At 33.4% G+C, this 16,420-nt stretch overlaps 2 protein-coding genes across 2 annotated transcripts; both read left to right on the top strand.

The window, feature by feature from the left end:
- The first annotated feature begins 12,153 nt into the window (after positions 1 to 12,153).
- LOC144551916 (zinc finger protein ZAT6-like) lies at positions 12,154 to 13,129 on the top strand. The gene has a single exon (XM_078300016.1). It carries the CDS (start codon positions 12,225 to 12,227, stop codon positions 12,825 to 12,827), a length of 603 nt encoding a protein of 200 aa, XP_078156142.1. The 5' UTR covers positions 12,154 to 12,224; the 3' UTR covers positions 12,828 to 13,129.
- Positions 13,130 to 14,495: 1,366 nt separating this feature from the next.
- Positions 14,496 to 15,528, top strand: LOC144551917 (zinc finger protein AZF1-like). The gene has a single exon (XM_078300018.1). The coding sequence runs from the start codon at positions 14,702 to 14,704 to the stop codon at positions 15,263 to 15,265; it is 564 nt and encodes a 187-aa protein (XP_078156144.1). The 5' UTR covers positions 14,496 to 14,701; the 3' UTR covers positions 15,266 to 15,528.
- The last annotated feature ends 892 nt before the right edge of the window (positions 15,529 to 16,420 follow it).

The raw sequence follows: 16,420 nt of genomic DNA on the forward strand, positions 1-16,420 counted from the left end.
ATTAAAAGGAACGGAAGGGAGAAGAGGAGAACAACATTGTGACGGTGCACCGATGTGAGTTACATGCTCCTTAACTGGTAATTTTGAGAGGGAAGACGAGGGAGCAGAGGGGAGCGGAGGGGAACCCCCGTATATGTTTTTGGCAATTTTGCTCACCCTCAAATCGGGGTGTAGTGGGTGCAATCACGCACGTCTCCTCCTTTTTCTTCTCATCCCTTTCCTTTATGCACACAATATGATAAGGGCAAGGGCAATGAAAAATTTCCATTAGGATTTTTGCTGCACGTCGCACTTCATCATCATCATCATTTGGTTGTTGTGACATAGCTTAATTAAATTCTGTTTAATTTGCTAAAACTGAAGACAAACTAATTAATTAATTATGTGATATATATATTGGTGGAATTCAAAATGTTAGAAAGGAGAGGCACTTAATAGAAGTGTTATATTAGAACGATATAAGAGGTATTTTATTTAAAGGAAAGATAATTATGTCATATATATGCATGTAAATGGTTTATAAAAGAAAATAATCATGCTCCACATCTATTTTAAGAAAATTATTTCTGAACTATGTTCATTCTATGTAAGGATAGGAAAATCAACTCATTACTACCTTTTCAAATTCAAGGACTTACAAAAGTATTGCGCATTATTTATTTTCACTTGTTTGCTATCTTTAGAGTTCTTTTTTCTGATCTCACAAACAAGGTAAACTCGATTATAATAATTGTTGACAGTTAGATTTAGTATAAGTAGTATTAATAATTAATAAAAACTCATATAAAAAGTTAATTAAAGAAGGCTTATAATAAAAAGTTAACTACGGATACGATATTTCTAAGAATAGAAGGGCAATAAAACAATTTCCTTGGTTCCCCCGCTTGGACAAGACTTATAAGATAGAGGATACAAGTTGACTTGGCAACGAGAGTTTATTTGCCACTCATATTTAATTATATTAATAAATTAAAGGACAGGCACATATGGTTAAATCATGATTATTTCTAAAACTTTGCCTCAGTATTACTCCAATAGATCACTTTGATAACACACGCTACTAAAAGAATTACTTTAATTAAATTATTACTAAAATAGATCCCATTGATAACATGCAGATTTAATTATTATTTGATGATAATACACATTGCTAAAAGAATTGATGTAAAGTACAAAACGACTTTCTTGAAAAGGACTACAGATACGATTGCCGATTTAGTAAACATATATACTTCACCCAATTACCTCAAATGCGCAAATTTATTTTGCGCGTGTCACATATTTAAAAAAAAAAAAAATACGTGTCTATTTTCTAGGTAACGGTGTAATTTAGAATTGCATTTTTACCCTTCTGATTTTTATTTGGCTGTTATTTATATTCGGTTTATCACAAGGTTCTAAAAAGCAATTATCGTATTATATTCTAAAAAAAAACTATCGTGAATAACATAGCTATAGATAAAGCTATCCTACATAGCATTTTTGTTTAAAAAATTGTAATTTATATTTCTACTAATTATCAACATTATCTAAAGTCTCATAAAGCAATAAGTAACACAAAATTAATTAAGAAATAAGAATATTCATATTAAAACAGTACAAAGTCTAAATTGCTATTCAAGATATTTCTAATAATATCATAAACGATCTATCATTTTTCATTCAAAATAACTTAAACATCATGGCATTATTGTCATCAACTATAAATCTTTTTCTATTCAAAAAAATCTAAGTATCAAGAAATAAACTATCTATTTTTTTCTATTTAAAAGCAAAATCAATCTAGATCTTGAAAAAAAATTATCTTTAAAATAAATTTTCAGTTTGGACATAAATAAAAACCTATGTAGCATAATGTGCGCTATAGTGTGTAATGCAAACAGCGGACCACTACAACCGCTATAGCGGTTGTAGCTGAAATAATGCATTTTTATTCTATAACTTAGCGTTCAAGGTCCAAAAACGTTATAGCGTTGCTATTGCATTGCTATAACGCACTATGTAGAACACTGGTTTATCATAAACGGGTATCTATTAAGATGTGATGGTGTAAATCTGATCCGTCAGACGGCGCATAACAGCACATTGATATCATCCGCACGGACTTGCTAGTAGATTCTGATGCCCCAAATCGCAGTTTGAAATTTGGAAATAGTTCGATAATCATCAGATCAAATTCAATATTATATTTGAATTAAGTGTACACAAATCTGTGTCCATCGATCTGCATCGAAATTCCTTTACCCTCTGATCGGAAACCTCTATTCTTTCACGAAACGCGATTCGGAATCAGATTTGAAAGAAATTCGCTGATCGGAAGAGGGCAATGAATGAGAGTTGAGTTCATTCTACGCGATTTGAGAGGTTTGAAATCGCGCGCTGAAATTCGACCCCAAAGCAAGAAATTTGGCGAGAAATGGATTGTCGCTGGTGAAAGCTCCTCTCTACCCCTTTCTTCCCTTTGTGCTTCCCTTTGTGTTGCCGTCAGATGTCGAGACAGTGACCCAACAAATTCAACGATTAATCAAAGTGCCGATCAAGTTATCTTCTTCTTCATTTTCTTAGCGAGAGTTGAGTTTATTCAATAGAAGTGTTGATTTCTTCTTTCTCTGTTCTTTTTTTTCCAGCCCTAATTTTTACTATTTAATGGCATAATCAATAAATTAAATGAATTTGAAGGTTAGTTTTAAGAAGATCAACACTGAATTCTCTTCTTCACTTTAAGTTTTCGATCACGAAACTTCAATTCATAATCTTCTCTTTTCATCTCATTTCTTTTGAATTGAACTCAATTTTTATTCATTATTGTTCCGATCAGAGCCTTAGTTATCAATATCATTGAGATTTTCTTTTATCAAATACACACATGACACATATGTTGATGTGGATCAAACAACTCTAATCAAATATTCAACAAATTTGATCCGACCGATCTATCGCACCCACTTGTTTGGACGAAGCGTGAAATTTCATGTCAATATGATGACGTCAGACCAGAGTACATCTGTTATTCGTATATTCGCAGCTTTTAGCAAATGTTTTTTTAATTAATTAATTTTATTTCCTAAACCAAAATTTCCATCCGGGCTACGTACGTACAATGAATAATAATACTGAACTATATACAACACCTGTTATTAGCAACACGACGTAGTTTAGCTTAATTTTAATTTTTTTGTAAAAAGGGGGAGTTTTACAAATTGACTCTTTACATCATCTGATTGAGTAATTATGTAAAATTGAAAAATATAATTCTTTCATCTCCGTCTAAATCAAATATAGTAATTTTTTTGTTTCTTATTTCGATACTAAGCTGAACATCAAACAAAGGAGGTTTCCATTAACTCTCAAAGTCTCATTTCTTATTAAATGCTATTCATTAACAATTTTGTGTTAAAAATAAATAATAAAACTATAAAGTTAGAGAGAACAAATCAAAATCTCACTTGTGCTTAAGATGGTTTCTTAATTATTCTTTTAGTAATTAATCTATGTTCAATATTATATATGTTATTCTAATTTTTTATTAATCAATATGAAAGCATGAGTTAATTAGTTAAAAATTCTTGTTTGATAACTAAGTTTGACTCTTAGTTGATTGTTATTATTCTTGTTTTAAGATCTTATTATTCTAAATTGGATTGCACAGTTAGAAACAAACGGATCAGATTCACAGCAAAAAATTCTCTGAATTTCAAGTCGTGTTAATCCGAACCGTTCTTTTTAGAAAACTAGCAAAATACAAACTCCATGGCAAAGCATGATAAAATAAAAGGTAGAAATTTCTAGTCAAATTTTGAAAAATATATAAAAATAATGTAGAAATGATTTTTATATAAATACATTGATTGATTGGACATGAATTTTCTTACAATTTAAATATTATTTGATGTTAAAACTGTTGCGGTTGTGAATTGATCCCACCCAAATAATAAATATACCAACATATATATAAGAAAAGTTAATAATTTATCCCCGTCAGCGGATTCGAAGGAAAACTAAAAGTTAGGCAAGAAATAACTAGGAAAAAAAATAGAAAAGGGAAAAAAAAAAAAACTCATTGTCTGTCTCTCTTACTCAATTTTTTCCAATTAATCATAATTCACCCAACTCTGAACGAAATGAACGCTAATTTGCATTTAATCTCTCCTTGAATTTAATGCATATGTGCTATATACTACTGTGAGACTGTCCATAGTGCAATCTCTCTTTGTCTTCCTAAGCATTGCCAGATGCAAAAGTTCTGAAACAAATCGAGCATTGAAGCACCTTGATCGGCGTTTCACCGCCTGACACGATGGAACTTTTGATCCGTCTTATGGACAACAAGCGCCTGATACGACATGAATCCAATTGAGAAGCTCCTTCGAATTCGATTGACATGTGGTAGAGAACGAGCTGCTCTTCCTGTTCCTCTGTGGCTGGTGTTTTAGTTGATTTTCTCGACATATTTTTTTTCAAAAGGAAGATTTAAAAGAGAGACTTTTAGGTTTGAGTAAGGCTTGGGTGCTATGGATAGCACAGAAGGCTACGGTGCTACGGCTTAATGTTCGAGTTTTTAAAATTCTAACGGTCGATTCGAACCATTCATCTTGTTCTCCATATTAATATGTGTTTGAAGACCAAATTTTACATTTTTTGAAAATTTTTTACTATTTTTTTAGCTAGATAGAAAATCACTTGATCTAAAAAATTCTGCACCATTCAGATATTTGATTTTCTACCTATCTAAAAAAATAATAAAAATTTTTCAAAAAATGTAAAATTTGGTCTCCAAACACATATTAATATGGAGAACAAAATGAACGGTTCGGATCGACCGTTAAGATTTTGAAAACTTGAATATTGAGCCGTAGCACCGTAGCCCTCTGTGCTATCCATAGCACCCAAGCCTTACTCTTTAGGTTTTATCTTGCGTCAAGTGATTCTCTTGTGACATCCTCTGAGAAAAGAATGCTGAGTGCTACTATAGTACTATGTAGTATGTCCAAGCAGGGAAGATTGCTGATGTGTGTGCGTGCGCGCGCGAATAATCACATAGCGACACGTGCCGAGAGAACCTGAAGTCATTGGCTCCAGCTGCCAGTTTCAACGGTGTACGTAGACCTAGCGCAAGCGATACATTTTGGGAGGAGAAGAGGGCCAGGGGGGCAGCCGGTGAAAGGTCAAACAAGGGATAAAGGGCAGGTTAGTGTTAAGCGAGAGGGGTTTCATTTAATGACAACAATATTTTGTTTTTCTTTAATTAATATTTATGAGACCTGACGCATGCGTTGACAACGAGTCCGCAACGTCTGCATTAACTCAAAAGAACATCTTTTGAGTTAATAGATACGGGCCGTCCGATTGTAAACGGAGCCCATCCGGTCCCCACCTAAAACATAGAGGTCTTCAATATTAGTGTGGATTTAATTTACACGAATCTTAAAGATAATTGAACGGTCCAGATTTATTAACTCAAAAGCTTCCTTTTTGAGTTAATTCAGAGGATACGAATTACGGGCTTAGGACTTACTGTTACTGAGGTTGGATTTATTTTTTCCTTTTTTCTGGTGACGATCTTCTGTACCTTTGGCAAGTAACTTTTTGTGCTGCAGGATAAAGTTCGGGAAACACAATCACCCACTACATTATTACACAGAATGACAAGATGCAGGAGATAATTAGATGGAAATCTGATGTCCCCGTTGACGTGTAGATAAAGTAGAAGGGATATTCCCAATTTCACATCCACTTATTAAATAAGCGCAAGTTTCAAGTTGCAAGATTTAAAAAAAAAAAAAAAACTGAAAAAGAAGAGTATGGAATCTCAGGAGTAACTGAGTAAGCATGAACGCTTGTCCCCACTTTCCAGTCTCAACCGCAAAGTATTTTTCTGAAGGTCAAATTGGTCCAATAAAAACGGGTTGGTTCAATTCGCTTTCTGAAATCTGTTTCTTAACACAGACACCGGCTGACGGCTATCAGAGGGAAGGCAATGCATGACATCAGATGATCATTTTGTTGGAACGATTCTTTTTTAATCATACAGATTTTCTGACTACTGCTTATCAAATTAGGATCAAGCATTAAAACGCCAACTGATGGAAATTTTTTATCTATACAAATTATTAAAATTACAAACAAAAAGAGTGTCTGATTTTTAATAAATCTAGAAAGATCTGACTCAATGAGTCCGATTCAAATATATGAATTGGTCTCAATGGTCTAGATTCATAAATATATATATATATATTTTAAACAGTGAAAAAGGAAAACTTTGCATGCCACATTTAATCTGATTAAAAGTGAATTTGACTCAATGAGTCAGATTCTTTTTTCTTTTTTTTTTAAAATTCGGTAGAGGTCAATCCTTCTAATTTTTTTTAAAAAAAAAAAATCTTGGATCTTCATCATTAAAACCGATTCATCTTTTATATGATTTTTTGTGGCCTCTAAATTCCAAAATTTTCTTTCAATGTCTTTATTTTTATTAAAATAAAAATATACTTATGGATCTGGACCGTTGAGTCCGATCAATATATTTGAATCGGATTCATTGAATCAAATATTTCTAAATTTGTTACAATTCAAATACTCTTTCTGTTTTCGTACATACAAGTTTAATAATTTCTATAGATAAAAAATTTCCCCAATTGAGTCGTCCATTAGACTAGTTTAGTTCAATAAGTATCGGGCCTGCTTGCATCAGCATGTCAGTAATTAGGTTTAATGTGATGTACAGGCCTTGAACTATTTAACCTCACTTGATTAATTGTTATTAGGGAAGAGTTCAAATGTCTACATCTTATATCTTTATCATATTTTTATTTTTAAATTTTAATACCTTAAAATTAAAATTAAAATGTTAAAATAAAATAGTAAGATATCATCTATATTATTTTCGCTGTATACATGATAGATTGATTTGATTGACATTAAAAGCTTGCAAAAATACAATGATATGAACAATTTTGACATTTATTTATTTTTCAAATTATTGATTCATATAAAAATGAAACTGAAAATTGACAACTTTTGTATGTTCCTGTATAGAGAAAATTGTAGATTACATCGAATGATTTTTTTACATCTAAGATTTAGAATTTTGTTATTATAAAATAAAAAATTAAAAGCATGATGACATAAAAAACTGAGACGTTTGATTATTATTATATTGAGTTCAAATTTAAAATATATAGCCTTATCTTGATAATTTCAAATTAGCTGAAATATGTATGGGATATACCTTTTATATGTTATTTTACTGTTACAAGTTCATCGAAATAGTCTCTTAAAAGATCTTTAGAATAGTGTACAAATTTAAAACTTTTAAGTTTGTTCCACTTGAAAATAATTGGAAACTGGGCACTTCAAGGATTTATTAATCTAAAATATAATTAAAAACCTTAGTGATCCGAAATTCACCCAATTGGTAACAAGGAAACTAGCTTTGAAGGTCCACTCTAATTGGAATTTTTTTTAGAAACCATAAATAAAAAAATAGAGTTTAACAAACCAACTTGATTGCTTTGTTTTTTACAAAATTATAAGAATCGAGATGTCATTTCAGTATCTTTTTTTTAGGACTGAATTGTCATTTCGGTCAAAAAAAAATTTGAACGAAATGACACTTCAGTTCTTATAATTTTTGTAAAAAAAAATAATCATATTGGTTTCATAAACTTTTTTTTAATTATGGTTTATAAAAAAAAATTCCTCTAATCGGGCCGAATTTTTTTATTTAACATCATTTAAAAAAAAAAACCATTGAAACCCTATTTCCTGAAATTTAATGTACTGTAGTTGCCGTAGTTTCAAACCACTATCCCCATAAATATAGAATTTTTCAAAAAAAAAAAAAAAAGTCAATTGTTCTTTTTTTTTTCAGATGGTAAATAAAAAAATTCGGCTAATTGGGTCAAAATTTACCTCTGAGGCTCTGATAAAATCCTTATTTAGTTTCATATCTTCTATGCAATGAGACGTAATCGCTGACGACGATAAAATTAATTTTCCTTGGACGATTTTGATCTCTAATGGTTAATGGTAATCTTGATTCATAATGAATGTTTACTATTACATCTCATTATGCCTAGATATTTTATTTAGTACATAACAAACCAATTACTGAACCTTCAAGATTCTAACATGATTTTAATTAAATTTATCAGAATTGAATCTGATGAAATCCATTTTGTATCCAGACACCTGTTGAGTGATGATACTAAATATGTTTTCAACATGAGGCGACGGTTAAAAGACCTCAGATTATCTTTAGTGTAAATATTAAATTTGGAACGTGTAAATTTCCACACAGATAATATTTTTTTGGGCAACTGTGCTAGGGGTTCTAAATGTTAAATGTCATTTGGAACAAAAGTTTTTTTTTTTTTTTTACTTCTTAACTTAAAATAATTACTATACATTGGAACAAAAGTTTTTTTTTTTTTTTACTTCTTAACTTAAAATAATTTCAATTGTATAGTGATTAATTCTCGTGTTTAACATTTAAAAAATATTCATGCATGCTCATATATGCTCAAATTAGGTTTTCATAAGCTTCTGGGTGCGTTAAAACAAAGATTCATGTAGCCTCGGAGTACGTGGAATCCCTTGGTTTTGCGTAATCACAGGCTGCGTGGAGGGTAAGATTGAAAATTTCCAAAATTCATAAAATTAAAATTTTAAAATTTGAGTGCGATAACTAAAAGTATTTGGAAATAAAGCTTCTATCAAAATTCTATCTGCCTAAAAAATATTATTGTAAGCAATTAATTTTTAATTTTTGTATGATTAAAATGATTAAGAATAAAGCTAGGGTGTTAATTATAGAATAGTGACATGTTGTGTAACGTCCTAAAAAATCTATTGAATATGCTTCAATGATGAATTCAAACTGTCAAAACCGTTCTATTTCATGAGTGATGCATTTGCATACAAATATTATAATTTTATAAATTTATTTAGTATTAAGTTGAGTAGTAAAAAAAATGAAGATTTATAAGTCAATTTTAATACATTCATTTTTCATTATTTTTTCATCGCTAGACTTTATACTAAATGAATGCAAAAAATTATAAATTTTTATATATAAATGTATCACTCATGAAGTAGATCAGTTTTAAAAGTTTGAATTCATTATTTGCAATCTATTCAATAGATTTTTATATGGATATAGGGCTAAATTCGATCCGATGTTCCGTTGGAACTGTTTGATGTGCATCAAAAATTCATGAGAATCAAATAAGCACGAATCTTGATGGGATCAGACCGCCCGCACTGCTCATTAAATATAATAGATTTGTGACTGCAGGACATGAAAACTGTAGATCCAAAAGAGCCCTTCAATTTCTTATTAATTAATATAAAATACAGTTCTTAAAAAAGAACCCTTTAATAATTAATACCGTTATATGATATTATAATGACGAGGCAAACAAACAAACAAAAGCAGTTTTTTCCCTGTTCTCATGTTGGGTAAGATGCAGCAGAACGTGGAGTGTGTAAAGGTAAGTGGTTGGTGGTGCAAACTGCAAAAGCGTGCAGTGGAGTGCGCTTATACTATATAAAACAATGTGACATTGGAGCTATATAAAAAATAAAGGATATGGATATCTCATCTATGATTGGTTAGAGACTGGTTCATGTGCACCACAAAATGGAGGGAACGGAGGGATATAATTAACCAGCCTAAGAAGGAACATACCAAGACGTGCGTGCGGATCAACCAAGAATGCAATTATATGCATTAACAGCTAGCACGTCTCCTGGATCTCTCTCATGTTTAATACTGATCACCTCATCACTGATTGAGCTTATATCAGTACAAAATTAATATATCTTCCTTTTTCCCATCACGCCATTAATTAATTCTGCCATTGGCAATTTGTTATATTACAGCTTTTGCCTCTCATGGTAATTAATTTGTTCAATTGCAAAAAATAAAATGGAAAGGAATAATTCTCAATGTATGCATCCATATATGAGAATTCAGATCAGGTAAGGTATCTGACACTGTCAGGATAGATGCGAAGTGTTTAACTTAGTTTTGCACGAATTAAAAAAAAAATTACTATATTTCAAATTGGTTTCCGAAATCTTTTGACTTCACTGAAAGTATTATATCCCGTACGGTACCACAGGATATATATTCACTCCATATATGCTCCCCAAGTTACATTGGCACTGAAGGAGGAATTTAAATTAGTAGCTAGTGGCCTGATTATTGATTCAGAATTCTGATTTTACTAGAAAAAAACTTGTCAGATGGGTGATGTTGTTGGCAACCAAAAGTTTCACTTAACAAATGTCAATTTTCACTTAGTCACTACTGATCAGTTTCTCCAAAAAATAAAGGAAAAAAAAATTGTCAATTTTATATAGGATATGAACTGCAAAATATTTCCTTTTCTGTATATTTAAATTGTAGGATTTAATTATCACTGATTTACAGATATATGATTGATTGTTTTAGCACAACAAAAAAAAGTCAACTATACGGTTAGATCCAACAAAACTATTATAAACAAAGAAATTCATAGGAATTCAACAAGCAATGTCGACACCTCTATAATGCGTTCAATGTCTCTGTCTCAAATTCATTTAAACATCCTACGATATGACCAATAAAACAATAATTTACCATGTTGATGCATGCAGTAGAAAGATTGAAAACGTACGAATTAAAAAATGAATGTTACCACGAATTAATGTAACGTATTAAAAAGAATTAAACGGAAAAAGGTGGCCAAATTTAATCCGATATAATATAATATAATGAAGTGTATCTTCACGGATAGAGACTAATTATTTATAAAATAAGGACAAGAAAATATGGAAGGGATAAATCAATTATTATAAGCTAGTAATAGAGTTATGAATCATGCGTACTTTTTATTAGTAGCTTTCTATATTTGTTTATTGTAATGTTATACCTAATCATGCATTTTGTTTAAATAAATTAATGACAAGAATTTTGAGATTGATCTGTGTTATGTATTTTTTCTTTCCAATCCTGTTACAAACTCTTTTTCTTAGTTTAATACAAATATTAAGGTAAACTTCGACTTACTCTAAAAAAATAAAAATTGGTCCTATATACGTGTCAAAATTAATAAGGTAAACTAATTTTTTTTTTAAAAAAAAAACGCGCCTCATACAATGAATTGCACTAATCCTCCTATTGCATGCTAATCATGAAACAGGGTATATGTTATGCATGATTATAAAAGTAGAGGAGGGTTCAAATGCCTCATGTTTTTGTGCCTCCATCATGCCTCCATCTCCCTCCATCATTTTCAAAGTTCAAACAGTCGATCCAAACCGCTCAACCTAAACTCCATACTAAAATATGTGTGGAGACCAAATTTTATATTTTTAGAAATTTTTTTACTATTTTTTTGGATAGGTAGAAAAATACTGTTTTTAGATGGTTCAGATTTACTGATTTTGTACCTATCTAAAAAAATAGTAAAAAAATTCCTAAAAATATAAAATTTGGTCTCCAAACATATTTTAGTATGGAGGTTAGGTTGAGCGGTTCGGATCGACTGTTTGAACTTTGAAAATAATGGAGGGAGATGGAGGCATGATGGAAACACAAAAACATGGAGGCATTTGAACCCTCCTCGTAAAAGTATTTACATTCAACAATTTAGTGGACGTACGTACTCAGAATTGAGCCGGAAAAATGGATTAATTAAATTTCACAGAAACTTCGCCAGAAAATTGCCAACCAAAACGTTTCCTTGTTTCGTCGCAATTACACCCTGTCATGGATTAGAATTAATCACTATTCTTGATTTATTGTCAATTTGGTAATATCCTTCTATTAGCTGCCAGTGCCTAGTAGTAATCAAGTTTTCTTCGTTCCAGACCTCCAGTAGTCCCGAGTACGGAACCACTGAAGTAACTCAAAATTTGAATTTCGACGAGGACCGTCAGATCAGAATCCGGGCTATTCATGTCGAAGGTGAAATTTGCACGGAAATCTTTAATATTCGTGCCAAACCAGATCTAAAATCAAAATTTGAGTTACTTTAGGTAATATAAATTCCCAGTAGTTTCCTGTAGGCCCCACATATACCGCTTACCGACTTCACCCCTCTAACCCGCCGCCTCGTACAACCCCCCCACTCACTCCCACCTCTCTATATATACCTCTTCTCCACTCGCTCTCTTCCTCTCCAAGTTTCGTTTTTCCTTCCACTCCTCTCTCTCTATCCAGTTTTAGCTTTCAAGCCATGGCTCTAGACTCACTCGAAACCCCAAGCAAGACTGATTTCTTGAGCTTAAAGTCTCCGTACCCCATTGAGATTCCCTCCAAGGGCAAGAGATCCAAGCGCCAGCGCTCAGCCGCCGCATCAGAGGTAGAACAAGGTGCTCTCGATCTGATGCTCCTCTCCCGTGATGGATCAGGATCCAAATCCGATTCGGAATCCGACAGCCACCCCTTAGATGGCACGAAGCAGTCTTACCAGTGCTCTGTCTGTGGAAAATCTTTCAGCTCATACCAGGCGTTGGGTGGCCACAAGACGAGCCACAGGAAACCAGTCTCAAGTGATGACGTGGCAGCTGGAAACGCCTCTTCAGCGGCTGGCGGGGACCGGGTCAAGGTGCACCAGTGCTCAATTTGTTTCAGAACGTTCCCTTCGGGTCAGGCGCTGGGAGGGCACAAGAGACTACACTACGAAGGTGGTGCGGCCGCCAAATTGAAGTTTGAATTTGATTTGAATATGCCTGCACCGGAGACGGAGGCAGAATCCGGGTTCATGGAAGAAAAAACTGGAGAAAAGATGCTTGATTTTCTTGGCGTTAAGAAGCAGCGCCTCTTGCTTACGGCTTAAGCTTTTTTTCTTCTTCAGTTTATGTCGTTCGATTTATTTCCTTTTTCTGTTGATAGAATTTGATTTGTTTGGGGGCAGTATATAGCATTGGGTGTTAGTTATCTTGATTGATTAAAGATATTGGTTGATTGCACCTGGTGTGATTATCCCGATTGAGGTTGTAGATCAGTAAATCGCATCAGGGTACAATCTTTTTTGTAATAGACGTCAGGCGTGATGAAAAAAGATTTAATTAGTTATTTTTTCTTCATTTATTTGATTTTCTTAGTGAATATATAGCTAATCACTGAATCTTAGCTCTCTAAGAGGTGCATTGTTTTTACCCATAAAATGGATATTTTGGCTTGTGAGATTAGATTTTGCCAGCTGTGAAGAAACATCTCAGTTTGGGAATAACGACATATATTTTTTCAGTTGGATTTAATTGTTTCTCTAAATCGGTTACCCAGTTGCGTTAATAGGATTTTAAATTTAATCTCTGTTGAACTATCTCTGTTCGGTGGATCCCTTGGTTTTCTATTCTTACCAAAGGCTTGTCTAGGTCAACCCTGTGGGAGCACGCAGAAAATTCTCTGTCCGATTGTTATAATTTAATTATATCGTGTAACACTATCTTGATCCCACTATTAGTGGGCCACTAATTACATAGCTAGTTTGAGATTGTGATATACCCCGGCATATGACCTTTATGTTGGCCCCTTGCTTAATCTAAAAGATGTCCAAGTTGGCTGTCTAATCTCTTAAAAAGTTTTAAATGAAAAGGTATTCCTTTTAGTTGACTATCATCAGATTAGCAGCCTCCAGTCTCGACAATTCAAATTTCTCAGGAGTCGCTTTAACACTGTATGTTAAGCAATTGCATGCGTACTGCGTACACTGTCCACAACTGTATATCCTTCTTTTCTTTTTCTTTTTTGTGTGTGGGGGAAGTACGTATCTCTATATCAACGAGACTTATTAGACGCATATTGTTATTGTACATAATTTATGTATTGTTACTAAATATAAACATTATATTGGTGACCTAATATATAATTAATTAATTAAGAGAGATAAATTGAATTTAATACAAGGGTTGGGTATAATAAGTAAATGCTGAATAAACTTTGTAATTCACTCAAATGGCTATGTTAGGGAGTAATACCCAAAAAATAAAGAAAACAGTTTTACTGTATTTACACAGAACGTGCCACACGTAACCGCCAGGAGCACATCTTGTCAAATCTTGCTTTTTTGCACAAAGCTCATTTGAATTGTTCAAAAGATATACCCATTTGACCGATTTGATAACCAGTCGATCGGTGCAACTGGTTTAATTAGATTCTCACCCAATAATTTCCATTTATTTTCTTTCTGATATGCTAATTTCACTGCCCCCCAGGCCCCCTGTATTCTAAAAGTGAAATAGCTCAAGGTTTTACTTGGTTACCATAATCGAGCGCCTCTAATTATTTATTTCATACAACATGGTCTCCCCTCTCCTTCCATAGAATTCCTTTTCTACACGCCAAAAGGCAAAGTGGCACCTCATTCTTGGAAAGTTTCTTCCATACCATACGTCAGCATTCGTTACCAAAAGCTTCATCAGAGAAGAATAGAATATTGTTAGTTAACCTTCCTAAATTATAATTATATATACCTAAATTAAAACCCTCGTTAGTCATTCCCTCAACCCATTCATATCTACTGTCTATGACAAGTGGCCCCAAAAATACCGCTTACCGACTCTACCTTCACCTCCCGCCGCCTATTACATCTCTCCCACTCACTTCCCACCTCTCCTTATATAGCCCCCCACTCACTCTCCCTCCTGGCCTCCTCTCCAAGTTTCTTCTCTCTCCTCTTAGTCAATCTCACCCGGTGATTCCCAATCAATGGCTATCGACGCACTTGACTCCACCGAGAGGTGCTCTCCTCCCATGGAGAACTGGGTAAAACGCAAGCGATCTGAGCGCCGCCGCAGCACCACTAACACCGCCGTTGCACCAATAACTGAGGATGAGGAACTCGCTCTGTGTCTGATGATGCTCTCTCGCGATCAATCCGGATCCAGATCTGGATCCGGTCCTGTGACTCGCTTTGACTCTGATGCTGACTCCGGCAAGCTGGTTTATTCTTGCTCTGTCTGTAGCAAGTCTTTCGATTCATACCAGGCGCTAGGGGGCCACAAGACGAGCCACCGGAAACCAGCTTTGAGTGATGACGTGGCATCCGGTGTGCAACGGGAGAAGGTGCACCAGTGTTCGATTTGTCTCAAAACTTTCCCTTCTGGTCAGGCTTTAGGAGGTCACAAGAGAAAGCACTATGATCAAGCAGCAAGTGCTGCTCCGAAGTTGAAGCTGGATTTGGATTTGAACATGCCAGCGCCAGAGGAGGAGGTGGAGGCAGTGGAGGAGAATCTGGAGGCGAAGAAACAGAGGCTGTTGACAATGGTTTAGATGGGATTAATTGTTTCTTAATTTTTGGGATTATGAGGTAATCTGTAGACTTGTTTTTTGATCTTGTTTTTTCTAATGCGATGTATATATTAATATATAGAAGGATGGTTGACTAAATTTTGATAATTGTTGGGGCCGGGTTCCTTTTATTTTTAAAGCTAATATTTATGGCTTTTAGGTTTACTAAGTCGACCATCTATCTCTAGTTTATTTAGTTTTGTTAATTATCTCATTTTAGTATTCCTGAAATTACAAGATTTGTAAATTTTAAGGCTCTGGGACCATTTGGACGGAATTCGACTTTCGAATAAAGTTTGAAAATAAAATAATTAAGTGTGTTATTATGATTAATATTTTACTGTTCTATTTTCTGGTCCGTTCTCAGCAGTTGTTGGCACAAATAAATATGTCCTGTAATATTATTTCATTATATTTAATGTGAATACCGATAAATATAAGGGATTAATTATTAATTCGAAGCTGGTTGTGCTATTTGACAAAATAAAGATTTTGTTACATCAGATCGATGCAGCAGTCACTCCCCACTCTCCAGCGACCAGCAAAGCTTTCAAATTGTGCGCACGGCACGTTCTCGTAATGTTTTCATATGTCAATATTTATTGATTCCTCCTGCATATGTTACAATCATTATAAGCGAGACATCATCTCCATTTCGAACATACACTGTTGTTATCCGGCCAAACGAAGGGTGTCTAATTCTGCCCGATAGCCCGATTCAACTTTACAATTTGAATCAGATCCGAACCGTAAGCTATATAATTATTCCATTGAAAAACATATATTGGAAGAACAAAACTCCAATACAGCATCAAATCATAAATAATTTTTAATATATATACGCTGATTAATTGAATTCATATCTTCTGAGGTAACATAATATTTCTGTTTGGATCACGGCCATCTAATAAAAATCCGAACCAATCTGACTCGAAGTGGAATGCTTGAGGCCACTTTAATAATTGTACATTCTTTAATAGTCGTACAAATTTTAATTGGACTATACATATCCAAACAAATATTATACGAATTCTGATTAATTAATTAGTTGATTTGTCATATCAATCGAACGTGAAATATATTTATTTTAAATAATATTACTATTTGCAAAAAAAAATATAATAAGCTTATCATACT

Source organism: Carex rostrata, chromosome 3 (genome assembly GCF_964058835.1).
Source record: "Carex rostrata chromosome 3, lpCarRost1.2, whole genome shotgun sequence".
Lineage (NCBI taxonomy): Eukaryota > Viridiplantae > Streptophyta > Magnoliopsida > Poales > Cyperaceae > Carex > Carex rostrata.

Bases quoted from the DNA above. Each gene is read 5' to 3' on its own strand.
- LOC144551916 (XM_078300016.1), top strand. From the start codon at position 12,225: ATGGCTCTAGACTCACTCGAAACCCCAAGCAAGACTGATTTCTTGAGC.
- LOC144551917 (XM_078300018.1), top strand. From the start codon at position 14,702: ATGGCTATCGACGCACTTGACTCCACCGAGAGGTGCTCTCCTCCCATG.